Here is a 14,254-nt window from a genome sequence, read left to right as displayed (position 1 = left end):
ACACCTAATAATTTAATACTCATTTATAACATTGTTAACGGAGAAGTAAGCGATATGGTCCTTTTAGCTAACGTCCTCGTCCCTACGTCACCACCACATGAACGTGCAGCCGTCTTCGTCAGAAAGTGCCGTGATGAAGAGCAGCAAGTCATCTTTCATGGGCAAAGAGACCCGCTGCTTTAAAGCACTCTGTCTCCTGATTGGATAAAACGAGCGGGATACTCAATTTTAACTGGCAACTACTGCAGTACTGAATGACTGGGAGACCTGTGTTATGAACTGTGCATACTGTTTAAGTGATTGTTGTGTGAATTTAGAGAGATTTAACACGTATATTAACAAAAAATATCACTTACTTCTCCTTTAATATCAGCTTGATTGTAATATTAGGTTTGTTGCCAAATTTAGCTGTAGCCGTACTTGGAGGACATACATCAGGGTTTTATTGATCCACTAAGCCCATTTAACAAGCAGACGCCATTACTGAAACATGTTGAGATTTGTGTGTGTGGGGGGTTCTTCATACAGTATGTGTGCTTCCACATGCCTGTGTTTCTGCACAATGGGAATATTAGAGCATCATAGTCGGCCAATGTGTTCCTTCTCATTGCCACACAGTGCGGCACTAGTTTAGTAGGACAGTAATGTGTGCCGTCTCTTTCTGTAAAGTGCTCATCAGGGTATGACATGATTGCTCAACGTGCGCTCGAGTAGCCTTTATCTGCAGCATGTCTAGCCCCATATGGACTGCCCTACTGTCCTACTGTACATTGTTGCTAGGTAGAAAATGTTCACCGATCTGTGACACAGATTGAAGCCTTTATTTTAAATAGGCCCACTGTGAGGGCGCTAAGAAGGAATACGCACAATGAAACTCGAAGAATCGAGCAATCTCACCCAAAATCAAAGTGTATATATTTTTCATTTCTAAAAGGGAAGTAATGTTGAAGAATATAGGCCAGTTTACACAGGGGATGGAAAGAGAGAGAGAGAGACTTGGTGAACACGCCACAGCTTTTATTCCCTTAGAGAACGTGACAATAAAGGCCTTCTGATTTACTGACACACATTCACAAGAGACAGCCTCGTGGATTTCACTGCAGGAGGAAACAGACCTGCACACGCTTCATGCTGCCGAGTGTTGTGGAGAGAGAGACGGAGAGGAGGCAGATCAGTGGGTGCCAATGCAGACTGTGTGCCGGTGCAACAACATGGCTGCGTGTGCCTTTAAATTCCGTGACCCACTTTCCACAGCTGGGGCTGGCTTGCTGGCTGGCTGGCAGGGAGGGAGCGCTCGTGCATGCTGCCTTGAATAATTGGGACTGCAAGGTGAATGTGAGGAGAATAGCTAAGGACGGAAGCCCCACTCTACCCCACGTCCCGCTAGCGTGCCTGGTTCAGCAGCCACATCCACACCAGCAAATCTCACACCAGCACCAGTCTTCTCCAGTCCCCGGCGGCGGCTGTTCTTCTAGAATGTTGAAACTGACGTCAATGGAGACAGTCGTTTGACAGAGGAAAGGGGAAATTGTATGATGATGACATTAGATTGGCAAGAGAGAGGCAGTGCAATTTTTCAAGATCACGATGAAGCCACTGTAATTGCTCAAAGGGAACACAATAAGCAATACACCATATCTTCTTTAGTGAAATAGCCGTTCCATCTCTTGATTTTGCTACTCTCTCTCTCTCTCTCTCTCTCTCTCTCTCTCAGTCCTCTCCACCCCCTTCCTCTCTTCTATGTTTTCCCCCCTTTTCCCTGGTGGATTCATTGATCCGTCATGACAATTCTTTAGAGAGATAGAAAGAGAAAGAGAGACAGATCCAGATTTTTTAACGAGAGAGAGAGATGACACCAGCAAATAAAAGCAAAAACACTATAGAAATCTATTAATTGAATTGTAAAGTGGACTAGAGGCCATTTCCCAAACATGAGCAATTGTCAGCAAGATTTTGTGTTTCGGACACTATAACTGAATATTTTATTCTACTCCAAACCTTAAGTACAACCTCCTTACTTGACTCTATAAATACTATATTACAAACGTGCACATGTTCTACTTACACAGCCTGCCTGAGTGTGTATGTGTGTGTGTGTGTGTGTGTGTGTGTGTGTGTGTGTGTGTGTGTGTGTGTGTGTACCCTGCAGTGCCTCTTGTGGGAAATCTATTTCATTTCACTACACTGAGCCCATTCAATTTCCCAGCACTCCAGACATAAATGTTACAACTCATGCTCTTCTAGCAATAAAAGATGTAGGCGTGTATTACAACACACAGACTTTGTTGCCAACATTGACCATTTCTACTATGACTTCTACTACTACTACTTCAGCTGGAGGCAAACACACATAGCAGATGTATGTGAATAAAAGAGTGAATTGAGGAAGTCTGCAGTAGCTTTTTATAAGATCAAGATCAAAGCCTTTATACTTTATATGTATCTCATTTCTTAGAACCATCTCTAATGGTGGGTGATGGGTTGGACAAAAGAAGAGAGTATTCATATAAGCCAAGTCCATTTGTACTTGTACATGCCTGCCAGTACAACAATGTAAAAAAAAATATTTTAAGTATTATCAAGAGGTGATCAATATTTCAGTCTGAAGTTAAGTATAAAATTAAATAAAAAATAATTTTTGAGTTTTTTTGAGTGGATATACTTAAGTTACATACCAACACTTGTATGGCGTTTGGAATAAGCCATAATCAAGTAAGTATTCTCAGTAAAGAACAGACAAGATGTGCTCCTTTGGGGTTCATATATTAATAATGCTACTTGATAATTCATAAGAAGTTAAATAGTATTACAGACACCATTAGTGTATATTCGGTTATACTTGAGAATAAGAACGGACAGGTAGTAGACAACATTAATCAGGGATGCAATCAGAGCCTAAACTGTAGCGGTTGTGTGTTTGATGCTATATGGAATAGCCAAACCAACCCAAAATAAAGCCAGGATTTTAGACAGTAAACAGTGCTGTTATGAACCCTGAGTAGACTAGACTGTAGAATACAACTTCAACCGCCTGAGGGATTATTAGCAGGGATTTAGAATGAATAGCACTATTTACTTGGGTCACGTAGCCATATGTCTGCTGGCATGTTTGTGTATGAACTAATTTTGTTTTTTTGCAGTTTACTTTCTTGGTTGCGATTGGAGCTCTCTGTGTATACCCATAGGAAAGAGATTGGTCAGCGGTAAATAATCTCATACCTATATACAGCATGCAGTGTACAGCAGAATGTGTGTGTGTGTGTGTGTGTGTGTGTGTGTGTGTGTGTGTGTGTGTGTGTGTGTGTGTGTGTGTGTGTGTGTGTGTGTGTTCAAGGCAGTTTAAGTCTATTTAGACGACATGGGTTAGTCCGGGTCAGGGGGTCTGTCTATCTGCAGGGGGGGAGTTCTCCATTACGCCATCTGTTTCTAGTGAATTATGTAGAAACCAAGATAATTAAAAGAGGCTATTATCATTATTCCACCAAAACAACACAGACATGCTTAGCGCCCCAATGAGTGTGCAAACACCAACAGACGTGTGACAGCAGAGAAACAGGTCGGCAGTGCAACGTTTTAAGATTTGGTCCTATACTGTATGATTTGTGCATAAAGATTAATCTCATAAATATAAAGAAGCAACAACACTGAGCTATATTTCCTCAATATTTAAACAATGACCAATAACAAACCACAAAAGTCCATCCTCTGGTACGTTAAAGCAGTATTAACGTTCCCTTTGGTCTTATAAAACGCGATCAACAAAATGAACAGTGAGGGACTGGTGTCTACCGGCCAATCAACGACAGGGGTGATGTGTTGCTATGGAGAGATGGTCCTGCCTGTCTGCTGCTTAAAAGGTAATATGAGGATAACCAGATGGGGCAAAAGAGGTAGCGACAAAGGAAAGGAGGCTGACAGAGCCAGTTCTAAAAGGAAAAGTGATAATAAGACAAAGAAATACAAGTGTCAAACAAGTCTAGGTTAATGGACTGGACTATGTGTTGCAGTCGTGGCAATTACAGTTAAGTCACCTGCTTTAGTCTCATTTTAGTATGTGTATGTAATTCATTATACATTGCCAGAGTATGTGTGATTTCACCATCATGAAGACATCTGCAAATTATTGACAGAGTGAAATGAACGAATGAAAGGAAATCAAGCATTTTCTTGGTTGGAGTACTGCACTAAATACGAGAAAAAGATTTAGTCGTGAAAACTCGCAGCTAAGCTGTGAACACATCCATTGCTAAAGTGATACCGCTGATACCACTGACATCTGTTTACTTGCTCAGATGAGAGTTCGCAGGGGCTAATGTGTTGCTATCGTCAACAAGCTGGTAGGTCTCTACTGTATAAACTGGGTTAAATTTAAATGAACACAGCATATGCATTGCATAAGTCATTATCTAGAATCTCAGCACATCATCATAAGTAGCTGCTATATGCTAAGTTCACTTGCTATGAGAAATATTGCAATTCCAGCTTCATTACAGAAGATTCCTTATTGACCCGATACAGAATGTAAATACAAATAGAACGGTTAGTATTGCATGTCACTGTGATTTCAAAAAGGTGAAATGTTTCACTTTCAGAAAACTGATTTCATTGAATATACTGGGATTTAAGGTTTTTATATTCTGATGACATGTTGCTTGAAACTGTCAACCAAATCTGATCAAAGCAAAGTTACATGGTCTTAATTAAGCAAACGGGGTAGATTATTTAACGTTACACTTTTAAATAGAACCGGTAAATAATGCCTAAATAAGTTTTTTTTCCTTCCTAAAACTTAGACATTGAATTGTTGTTTTTCATGTCATGAATATTTAATGCCAAATAAAAATAACTTAAAAAATGTATATATCTTAAGGGACTTTAATGCCACATCCCCTCTCAAATCTAGATCTGGATCCAGTGCCAGCTCACACACAAGCACACAAACACAAATTCATCTAAAATAAATCAGTGAGGAGCAAGAAGGGACACTTGTCCTCAAAATCAATCAGTTCCTGGATCTGCTTATTCCTCGGCTGCCCTCCCCCCTCCCTCCCAGCCTTATCTTCCATGAAGAGTGTTAATCAGCAGAGGATCAACGTCCCCAAAGCAGAAACGTCTGACATTCATTCTCCCCCTTTCAAATCTTTTCCACATCGAGGTCAAGAAAACACACAATCTCTCAGTGCCTTCCCTCACTTCACACAGTTCAGAAGGTAAATACTCGGTGTGTGTGTGTGTGTGTGTGTGTGCGTGTGTGCGTGTGTGTGTGTGTGTGTGTGTGTGTGTGTGTGTGTGTGTGTGTATGGTATGGATTTATTCATGTGTAGGGAGAATCTTAAGATCCTGTTCCCTTTGGAACCAATTAGAGAGAGTTCAGGGGAGGGCTTTCATCATACACACACAGTCCAACACACAAATGTCCCTCCAAGTGTAACCACCACCTACTGACTTAACCCTGCACCTCATGACTACCCCTCTCAGCAGCAACACAGAAGATGAAAAACACACACCAAGCTCAAACACACACACACACACACACAAAAAAAATGTAAATAAACACTCGAGAGGAGGAGCAATGGTATGCCATTGTCTGGAAGGGTTTTAAAGGTGGGATGAGAGGCTCGGGTTAAACCTAAGGGGTCAGACCGATCTCAATAATAATGTTATAGTTCCTGGTTGAAAAAAACACATTCGTGAATCCAGCAGACGTCAGGGGAGTCTCATAAATCGCACATAAATACAGACCAATTCACACATGAATGCAAGGAAGTTCACAAATTAAAAGCATTTTGTAAATTCAAATATAACCGTTTGTATATAAATGTAACAACTTCCAAACACATTTTTGATGAAAATTGCAAATCTTTTTTAAGTTAATATATTTATGGATTTATATTACATTTATTTAAAACAAGACACGTTTGTGTGTGGATCGGAAATGTGTTTGTGAAACTTTTTATTATAGATGGATTTATTTTACATTTATATATGACGGTATCCATTTGTGTGTGCATTGAAATGTATTTGTGAGAAGAGAGTCATTTATATACAAATCACAAAATACAAGTGTGAATCCTTCTCTGTGCATTCATTAATATTGATACTGATCTGAGGCCATATAAACCTAACACAAGCGGGCTATATAAGTATACGCCAAAGTTCCCTGTATTGGCAATCTGTATTTTCCCTCTTGGTCCATCTCCAATCCTGTCGGGCACCAAAAAGATGCGCACAATCGTGTGTTTGTCTGCAAGTCTGATCGTTTATACCTAAGGGGCAATAACTCTTCCCTCCACCAACTCCATCAGAGGAATTACCAAACAGCTGGTTGCCATGGTTGCAATTTTCTGCTGGCCAATAGCAATTCATTTTACTAGGGGGTCCACAAGGGGGGTGTAAGCCTGCAGTCTGGGAACATGGCAGTGATATGTGAGGAGATTAGCATACATTCACCCAGGAACAGCAAATCCTTGCTTCAAGTGTCAGTGTTTTGATGAAATAACAGTGGTCCTAATCATATTTGTGTCTCATGTGGCACCCTCTTGTCTAATTTAAACAATTCTTTGTGAAAGGGTCACCAATATGGAATGCCCCACATATTTTCATTGCACTGTGCTAATCCTTGACATGTCCTTGACTAGATTCATGGTAGGGTGACATAATGGACCAAGCATCAAACAATACTTCACAATTCTGTATCTTGTGTTTCAAAAATCGTTATTGATATATCAAATAAATGTAATGAGGAAATATGGGATCTGAATGTGGTTTTGATGAGTCAAACGTTTTTAATGTAAGAAGAGGGCTCCCTCTGCTGGTCTTATGGGACAATAGCAATACAGTCAACTAATATGGCTGGTGATCGTGGGTTGCCAGGTCAAAACTTCTAGAAATTGGTATGTATTTGTTCCATGAACGCTGTCCATCTAAACCTATGTAAAACAAAATCTAGTGATTTGAAATGTTTCATACAAACTGAAGGATTAAGCGTTCCATTTTTGGGTTGAAAAAAAAAGTCTCCTACTTGCTAAACAAATATAGCCTACATTTTTTTTTAAGATATTTTTTGGGGCATTTTTATGCTTTATTTGATAGTGCAGAGAGACAGAGGTGAAATGGGGGAGTGACATGCAGAGAACAACCGCGGGTGGGAATGGAACCCGGGTCTGCTGCTGGGCCCGGCCCGGCCGGGTTACGCCCTACCAACTGAGCTAAGGGCGCCCCAAAGAAAATATACTTTTGGATTCTAACTGGACTGCTGTGAATTATACAGGACATTGAGATATCAGTTTAGCAGATGGTATTAACAAACATGACAAATAATTCATGTTTGCTTAGTTGCTCCTGGTAGAAGGTAGGTGTAATAAGATTAATTCATTCATTTTCAGGGTCTTGGTGTTATGATTACTGTTACACTGTCATGGCTTTTTGGGACACTTGAATAGAACAGATCCATCCATCATTAATGTTATTTAGTAAAATGTGTGCCTTTTATCAAAATTGTAGGTCAAAAATGTCCCTTCCCCTACAGTGACAGCCATGGTAGTCTGTTTGTCTGTCTGTCTGTCTGTCTGTCTGTCTGTCTGTCTGTCTGTGTCATATGTTGTGGAATATAGCCTACATTATATAGGCATTTACTCAAGTACTGTTGTCTACTCAAGGACAGTTTTGAGGATTTTTGATACTTCTTTCAATTTGTTGTACTTTAGAAACATTTGTGATGTTAAGATGATGCAAACGATCTGAATACTTCTTTCATCACTGGTCATATGTTTGAAGAATTGTATGATTTAAGTTTTATTTGGTGTAACAAAGTTTTGACTATTCTTTCTGGCTTTATAACCAAAATCTATGAATATCAAGAAAACAATAACTCAAGTAGGCCTACGGTGAACACCAAACCATTGGTGAAAAGTTCATAGCAATAATATCACTAGGCCTATATGATAAACTGTTGCCAGTAGGTGTCAGCATAACACTTCAGACATAGGTTACCTGCATAGTTTCACTTGCCCACTTTGCTCCCATCTCAAGCTTACCAAACAGTGCTTTTTTAAATGGCTAAATATCATAAACTCAGTTAGAAATTACTCTAATTTAAAACATATAAGCTAGGCAACACATTATTACAAATTGCAAAGGGAAAGGTTAAGGTTCATTTAAGGTCCAGAATGAGGCAAATATGTCACTAACAGATTAATGTTTAAAAAGTTTACTCTATTCTTAGTAGGCTATGTAATTCTAAAGCAGACCTACTCTGTTCCTAGTAAACTATGTGATTCTAAAGCTATGTTGTCAGTTTATTGTAGGCCTGCTAATTCTTATGATCAAGTGTTTGCCTGGCTGTGTCGTCCCCCACCTGTCCGTGGGAGGGTGCCCGGTCTGTCTTTGGATGATTGCAGCAGGTCCCTTTGAGTGGCTGCCCCGCTGATCCCTCTCGGCTGACGTCAGGAGAAATGGCGGACCAGGATGGCATCGACGCATCTCCTCCCGAATCCCAAGGTGAGTTGCCCTACCGACAGAGAAGTTTATTTAAATAAACTTTCAACAGGGACAAACAGTCTGTCTTTAAGTATTCAGTGGGGCTTTAGCGGAACGGCTTCATTTGATTTGTTGTCGTTGTTTTGAACGCTGACGGTGAATTACAGAGAGGACTATACTCCAGCACTCATGGAAGCCGGGTCGGTCACGGGAATTGGATTAACTATCAACCAACTCACTCAGCCGGTTGCTCTACGTTTCTTAAACATGACCTGTTCTCTGAAGTAGGTTACACAAATGTTTCCACTTTTACCTTCCTTTCGTCCTTCCCGATAGACATTATTCGCTCCTCCTGCGCGGGGGAGACACCTGTTGCTGACATTTTGTCAACTCCTCCAGTTGAAGCGACAGGTGAATAAATGGGAATGAACAGAGGGTTGGAATGGCAGAAGCTAGCTTTATAATGTCTTCAGGCTACAACTTTGTTTCCTGGCGTTTATAGGCGTTTGTTTAAATATGTTTCTGGAAATGTCTACTACAGTTTGGCCTGACTTGTTAACTAGGCCTACTACTTGCAACTTCTTTTCAAAACCGGATTCCTGCACACCTGAAGTGTAAAAAAAAGAAAATAACAAATGGTGTCGTCACTTCTCCTATTATGTTTTCTAAAAATGACCACGATTTGTCATGCATTAGTTGGAAGCATTTTAGCCACTGTTCTCAGACTTTTGCCATTTTAATTTAAATATGTTAAAGGCTATAAAAGCCATAGGCCTATATATTGCCTAATGGCGGTAGCCTATGTTTGGCAGCGCGTGAGTCAGCTGTCAGTGTAATAATTGGCTGTTCGGGTCATAGCGTTAGTGCAATGGTCACTTATGACCAGGGGCGTCGCCAAATTCAAAGAAACACAAATATAGTGGTTAGAACCCCCCCAGCCCCCTTACCTGTATCTCCAATAAAACAACAGGTGTTTTCAATTAGGTTTGCTGTTAATGGGTTAATATCCAATAATGCGTCCAATAATGTGTCCAATAATGCATTGTTGTAGGTAGATCTATGCCAAACTTGTCTAATTGTATTACTTTAGTAAATTACTGCACAAACCTGTCATGCAGCCTTTATCTTTGTTGGGGTTTTAGCATGCAGTATTTCAAATATTGCAGATTTAAACAACAGGGAAATGTTTTTTTGTTCAACTTTGGAGTCCTCATCATACTCCTACACTAGGCAGACTAGTTGAATTTGGATTTTAATTGAAGAACAGAAGTGAAAAGAACCTTTTTTCCAACTTAGATTAACTTCACTTGCAGTTGCAATTCAAGAAGCACATGTTAGCATGCTGCAAAGTCTTGACATCCATTTTCGTTAACATGATGCTTTCAAGCCTTCCAATATTGCTGTTAGCTTAGTATTCATAAACCACCAAGTTCCTAGCATGCATTATTTATCCTATATGCTGCAGTAAGCTTTGAGATACACAGCATCGACACTGGCTTTAATCTTGTTATCAGTCATCTGTTTTTCCTCAAGTCTTTTTCCCATCTGACATGCAATAGTTGCCTACGCAACATTGCTTCTCATATCTTCAGTCACTCTGTAGCAAAAAACATCTTATATTTCTTTGTTGATATCAGCTGACATCGGATATCTAAGAGCATGGTCATACTACCAGATGTGAATGTGTATTGTGTTCTTATAACTATTATATTTGGAACTAGACTCGCAGCAAATGTGCGTTCACATGAAAAACAATCATCAATTTGTCATGCATATTAACTAAAATGGTGTATCATGATAACACTATACTAAAGGTATAATTTTGAACAACAGTCAAAATATTTCACCATTTCCCGTGCCTGTGCATCTATTGTATACGTGATAGGTGTGAGAAGGGTGTGTTGCCTCTCCGGTTTAAGCCTGAGTGTAGGATTACTGCATTACTATATCCCGCAGGGACAAAGATCAGTTTGCGCTTTCGTGTGTGTGTGTGTGTGTGTGTGTGTGTGTGTGTGTGTGTGTGTGTGTGTGTGTGTGTGTGTGTGTGTGTGTGTGTGTGTGTGTGTGTGTGTGTGTGTGTGTGTGTGTGTGTGTGTGTGTGTGTGTGTGTGTGTGTGTGTGTGTGTGTGTACCATGTGTTCCCTGAGGAGATGAGTCAGCAAGTCTTGTCCTGAAATTCCTTTTATGTAATAACTGTTTGAAGGAATTAGGAATTGTATGTTTGTTCTTTATTAATCTCTCTGTGCTCAAATAGTCTGTATTACGCTGTGTGATTTGCAACAAAAAATGGCCAACAACTACAAGAAGAAGAGCACCTGTAATGGGTTTGGAGTGGGTGTGTCTTCTTTTTTGCTGCCTCGCTGCTATGAGCCACACTGCTTCTTGGTGGCAGTTGACATGCTGGTTAATTAAACTCCTGTGTGTATTTGCTTTAGTCGATTGTGTGATAAGAGCACAACTACATGCCACGTGGTTGTTCAGGCTGATGTGTGCCCTTTTGTTGGACAGGCCTCTGAGGCCGATAATGTGACCTGTCTGTCATTAAAACAACCTTATTGCTCCCTTATGTCTATATTACTTCCATGGGAACTGCCCCACTGTGTGTCTCTACCACATTCACACTTTTTAGGGCATCTTCTTTCTTTTCTTTTTTGTACTCTTTGATATCGAGCATATCCAGTGTATTTGCACATGCAGTGTTAGTGGATGAAAACAGAAGGGAAGCCCAATATTGATGCACTGCGTACTACAGTGTCTAGTGGTGTATGTATGTAAAAGCAAAGTGGCTCTTTAAGTGGAGAATGGGGGCGGGGACATACTGTATACCATGTGCTCTATGAACACACCCCTTCCACAGAGGCAGTTCCACTACTGCAAGTGTGTGTGTGTGTGTGTGTGTGTGTGTGTGTGTGTGTGTGTGTGTGTGTGTGTGTGTGTGTGTGTGTGTGTGTGTGTGTGTGTGTGTGTGTGTGTGTGTGTGTGTGTGTGTGTGTGTGTGTGTGTGTGTGTGTGTGTGTGTGTGTGTGTGTGTGTGTGTGTGTGTGTGTGTGTGTGCATTAAATAATAACTGTCTGCTCCCCTCTCAAACTGCATGATTGGTCCATGTGCTGCTGTTGCCGGTACCGGTTTCAACTTCCACCGATAGATCCACACTGCATGTTTTAATGCTTCTGTTACCGTTTTTGTGTGTGTGTGCATACTGTACAGCCAGTGACTAGGTGATGTGATGCGTTTGACAAGTTTGCATTAACAGAATAGGCCTAGTAAGAGAGAGAGAGAGAGAGAGAGAGGTGAGGAGGGCTGCAGTAACAGGAGTGACAGCAGTAGTAGTAGCAGCAGCAGCATCTCTTTAGGAGTGAGTGAGTCAAGAGAAGTGCAATTTTTCCTGCTCGCGACCCCAGCCAGTCTTGTGGATTAAGTCTTCTCTTCTAAGCCAGACGACAAGAGCTCAGAGACTCTGTTGCACTCTCTATCTCTTTCACTATGTCTCTCTGCCAGGCACTGCCATCATAGTAAGTATGGACCTGGCACAGAGAGCAGCTCTCTCCCTTTATCCCTCTCCCCTATCATTATTTACTCTCATTTAGCGGCCTTCTCTTTCTGTCCTCCATCATCACATTTCCTGATTTCATCCCTTCCATCTCTCCTGCTCTTATTTTGATCCGTCCTCCACACGTCCCCTGTCTCTTTTTTTCTGCCGTCTCAGACACAGAGGGAGGGAGCAAGGTGCAGCCAGAGGACTTAGCTTTTAGCATTAGCAGTAAGCTATCTACATCTTCACAGAGGATACGACTTTTTTTTGGGGTGACCCCCCACACCCTCGTCCTTCGAAGTCCTCTGGAGTCCATCACTTACCTTGCCCCCCCCCCCCCCCATCCCCCACCACCTACCACTGCAGGGTGGGATGGGCAGGGGCTGGGGGAGTTAGCCAGTGGCTCCAGGATTAGCAACAGGGCAGGAGATGCCAGACAGTAAAGGACGAGGTGGTGGTGGGTGCTGCTCGCGGGGCAAGCAGAAGCTAAAGAAGGGAGGCAGCCGGTCAGCCATCCCGGCACTCTTCACCATCACTGAGGAAGAGGAGGGGCTGAGACGGAGAGATGCGTACAGGAGGAAGAAAAGAGGTATGGAGGGAAATGACAGAGGGAAGCTGACCAAAGGGCTGTAAAGTAGAGGGACATTGGATTTGCATGTTCTACTTGGTGCAGTTTAGGATTCCTTTTGTGTAGTGCGTGTGCGCGGTGTCACAGTATGATGAATACATGAGCTTGGACAGTAAGGAAGTAATTGTGTAACGTGTGTGTTTGCACTTGCACAGAAAAAGTCATTTCTCATCAAGTCTGATGAGATGTGTGTGTGTGTGTGTGAGAGAATCAGCTGACATGGCGAGATTGGGTCAACACAAGGGCAGATGACAGTGAAGGTGCAGTCCACTTTATGTGGGTGTAATGCATCAGTTGGCAGAGCATTCAGTCAACAGGACAGCATGTATCTGCAGTCACAGCAGGTATAAACGTGCTGTTTTGGCTTCCAGGACTTAACAACACAAAAGATAAAGATGTGCTATGTTTAATATTGATACATTACCGACCTTTTCATTCGCTGTATAAGATCGCTGCCGTTTGAATTTAGGGGAGTGGAAAAAGCTATGTGTAATGTTTGATTGGTAATGTAGTTTATACAAATTGAACCTGAAAGTGACTGGGTTTATTGTTTTGTCAAATTTGTACAACAAGAATATACAGTGTGCATATAGTCAGGTTTCCCCCTCTGAATCCTTCACATAATGTACAACAGACATAAATTATACTTTGAAGTATTAATGTTTAGTGCACGGAGGGATAATTTGTGGCAATATTGGTGATGTGTTTTAGAAATGTTTACGTATTTTATGTCCTTCATCCTTTGAACATCTTTTGATGAGTTTTTCTACTGCTATACAAATGTTTGACCTGTATAACAGATTGATGAAGGATGGCTTTGTTTAATGACTCAGGGAGACACAACATTAATGAGACATTAACGCAAGAAGATGAATTTTATATGGTTTCCCCCCACTCGCTAAGTCTTCAATCAAACTGCCCCTTATTGGGCAAGAACAAATGAACAGCTCACTTAAACCATAAATAATAAAGGAGAAGAGACGGGACGAGAAAAAAAGATAACTGAGCTTTTCCATTGAGAATTATCTCAAAGTACAAGATACCTGCTAAATTGTTTGTTGTCAATTCAAATACTGTGATCCTGTATTTGTTTCAAAGTCGCCAACTTGCAGGATGTATACTTGTAATAGGCTTAATAATATATCAAAACAAATACGCACTCTTCCATTAAGTGTACACTTGTTTTGTCAAGCTCAATCCTAGCCTACCTTTTTAAATGTTCATCAATAGTGCAGTCTTTACAAATAAACTGATGGACTTTAAGAGGTATAAAACCATAGCTTGGTGCCTGGGGGAATACATCATGTTAACAGTTTGGATGAGAGCTGAGATGATCACCATCTTAGTGATATAGAATTTTTGATTTAATCATCTCGTATCAGTTTGGATGCACACTCTAAACTGATGTCAATGACAGCTTGCTTAACAAAACATCTTTTAACAAACGTATAGTAGAAGAAATTGCCACATTTCAATATAAACAACACGTTTCTATTATGTATACCTACCTTTTGTTGTCCAAAGCCGTAACTAGTAATAGGGTGACTCTAGTTTCAGCTCAGAAGTTATAGGAATACCTCCTCTCTAAACTGAAACTTGTACCTGCTGCCATGTGC

General features: G+C 40.9%; 1 protein-coding gene across 1 annotated transcript in view; it reads left to right on the top strand.

Moving 5' to 3' along the window:
- The first annotated feature begins 8,448 nt into the window (after window positions 1-8,448).
- The window catches only part of map7b (microtubule-associated protein 7b), a 28,084-nt gene continuing 22,278 nt past the window's right edge, over window positions 8,449-14,254 (top strand). The window contains exon 1 of the mRNA XM_080047583.1: window positions 8,449-8,499. Within this exon, the coding sequence (XP_079903709.1) occupies window positions 8,454-8,499 (46 nt within the window). The 5' untranslated portion in view covers window positions 8,449-8,453. The remainder of the gene's footprint in view (window positions 8,500-14,254) is intronic.

The sequence above is a fragment of the Ammodytes marinus genome (assembly GCF_949987685.1).
Source record: "Ammodytes marinus genome assembly, chromosome: 19".
Lineage (NCBI taxonomy): Eukaryota > Metazoa > Chordata > Actinopteri > Uranoscopiformes > Ammodytidae > Ammodytes > Ammodytes marinus.
Note: the sequence above shows the minus strand (reverse complement) of the source record. Positions and strands in the feature narration are given on the sequence as shown.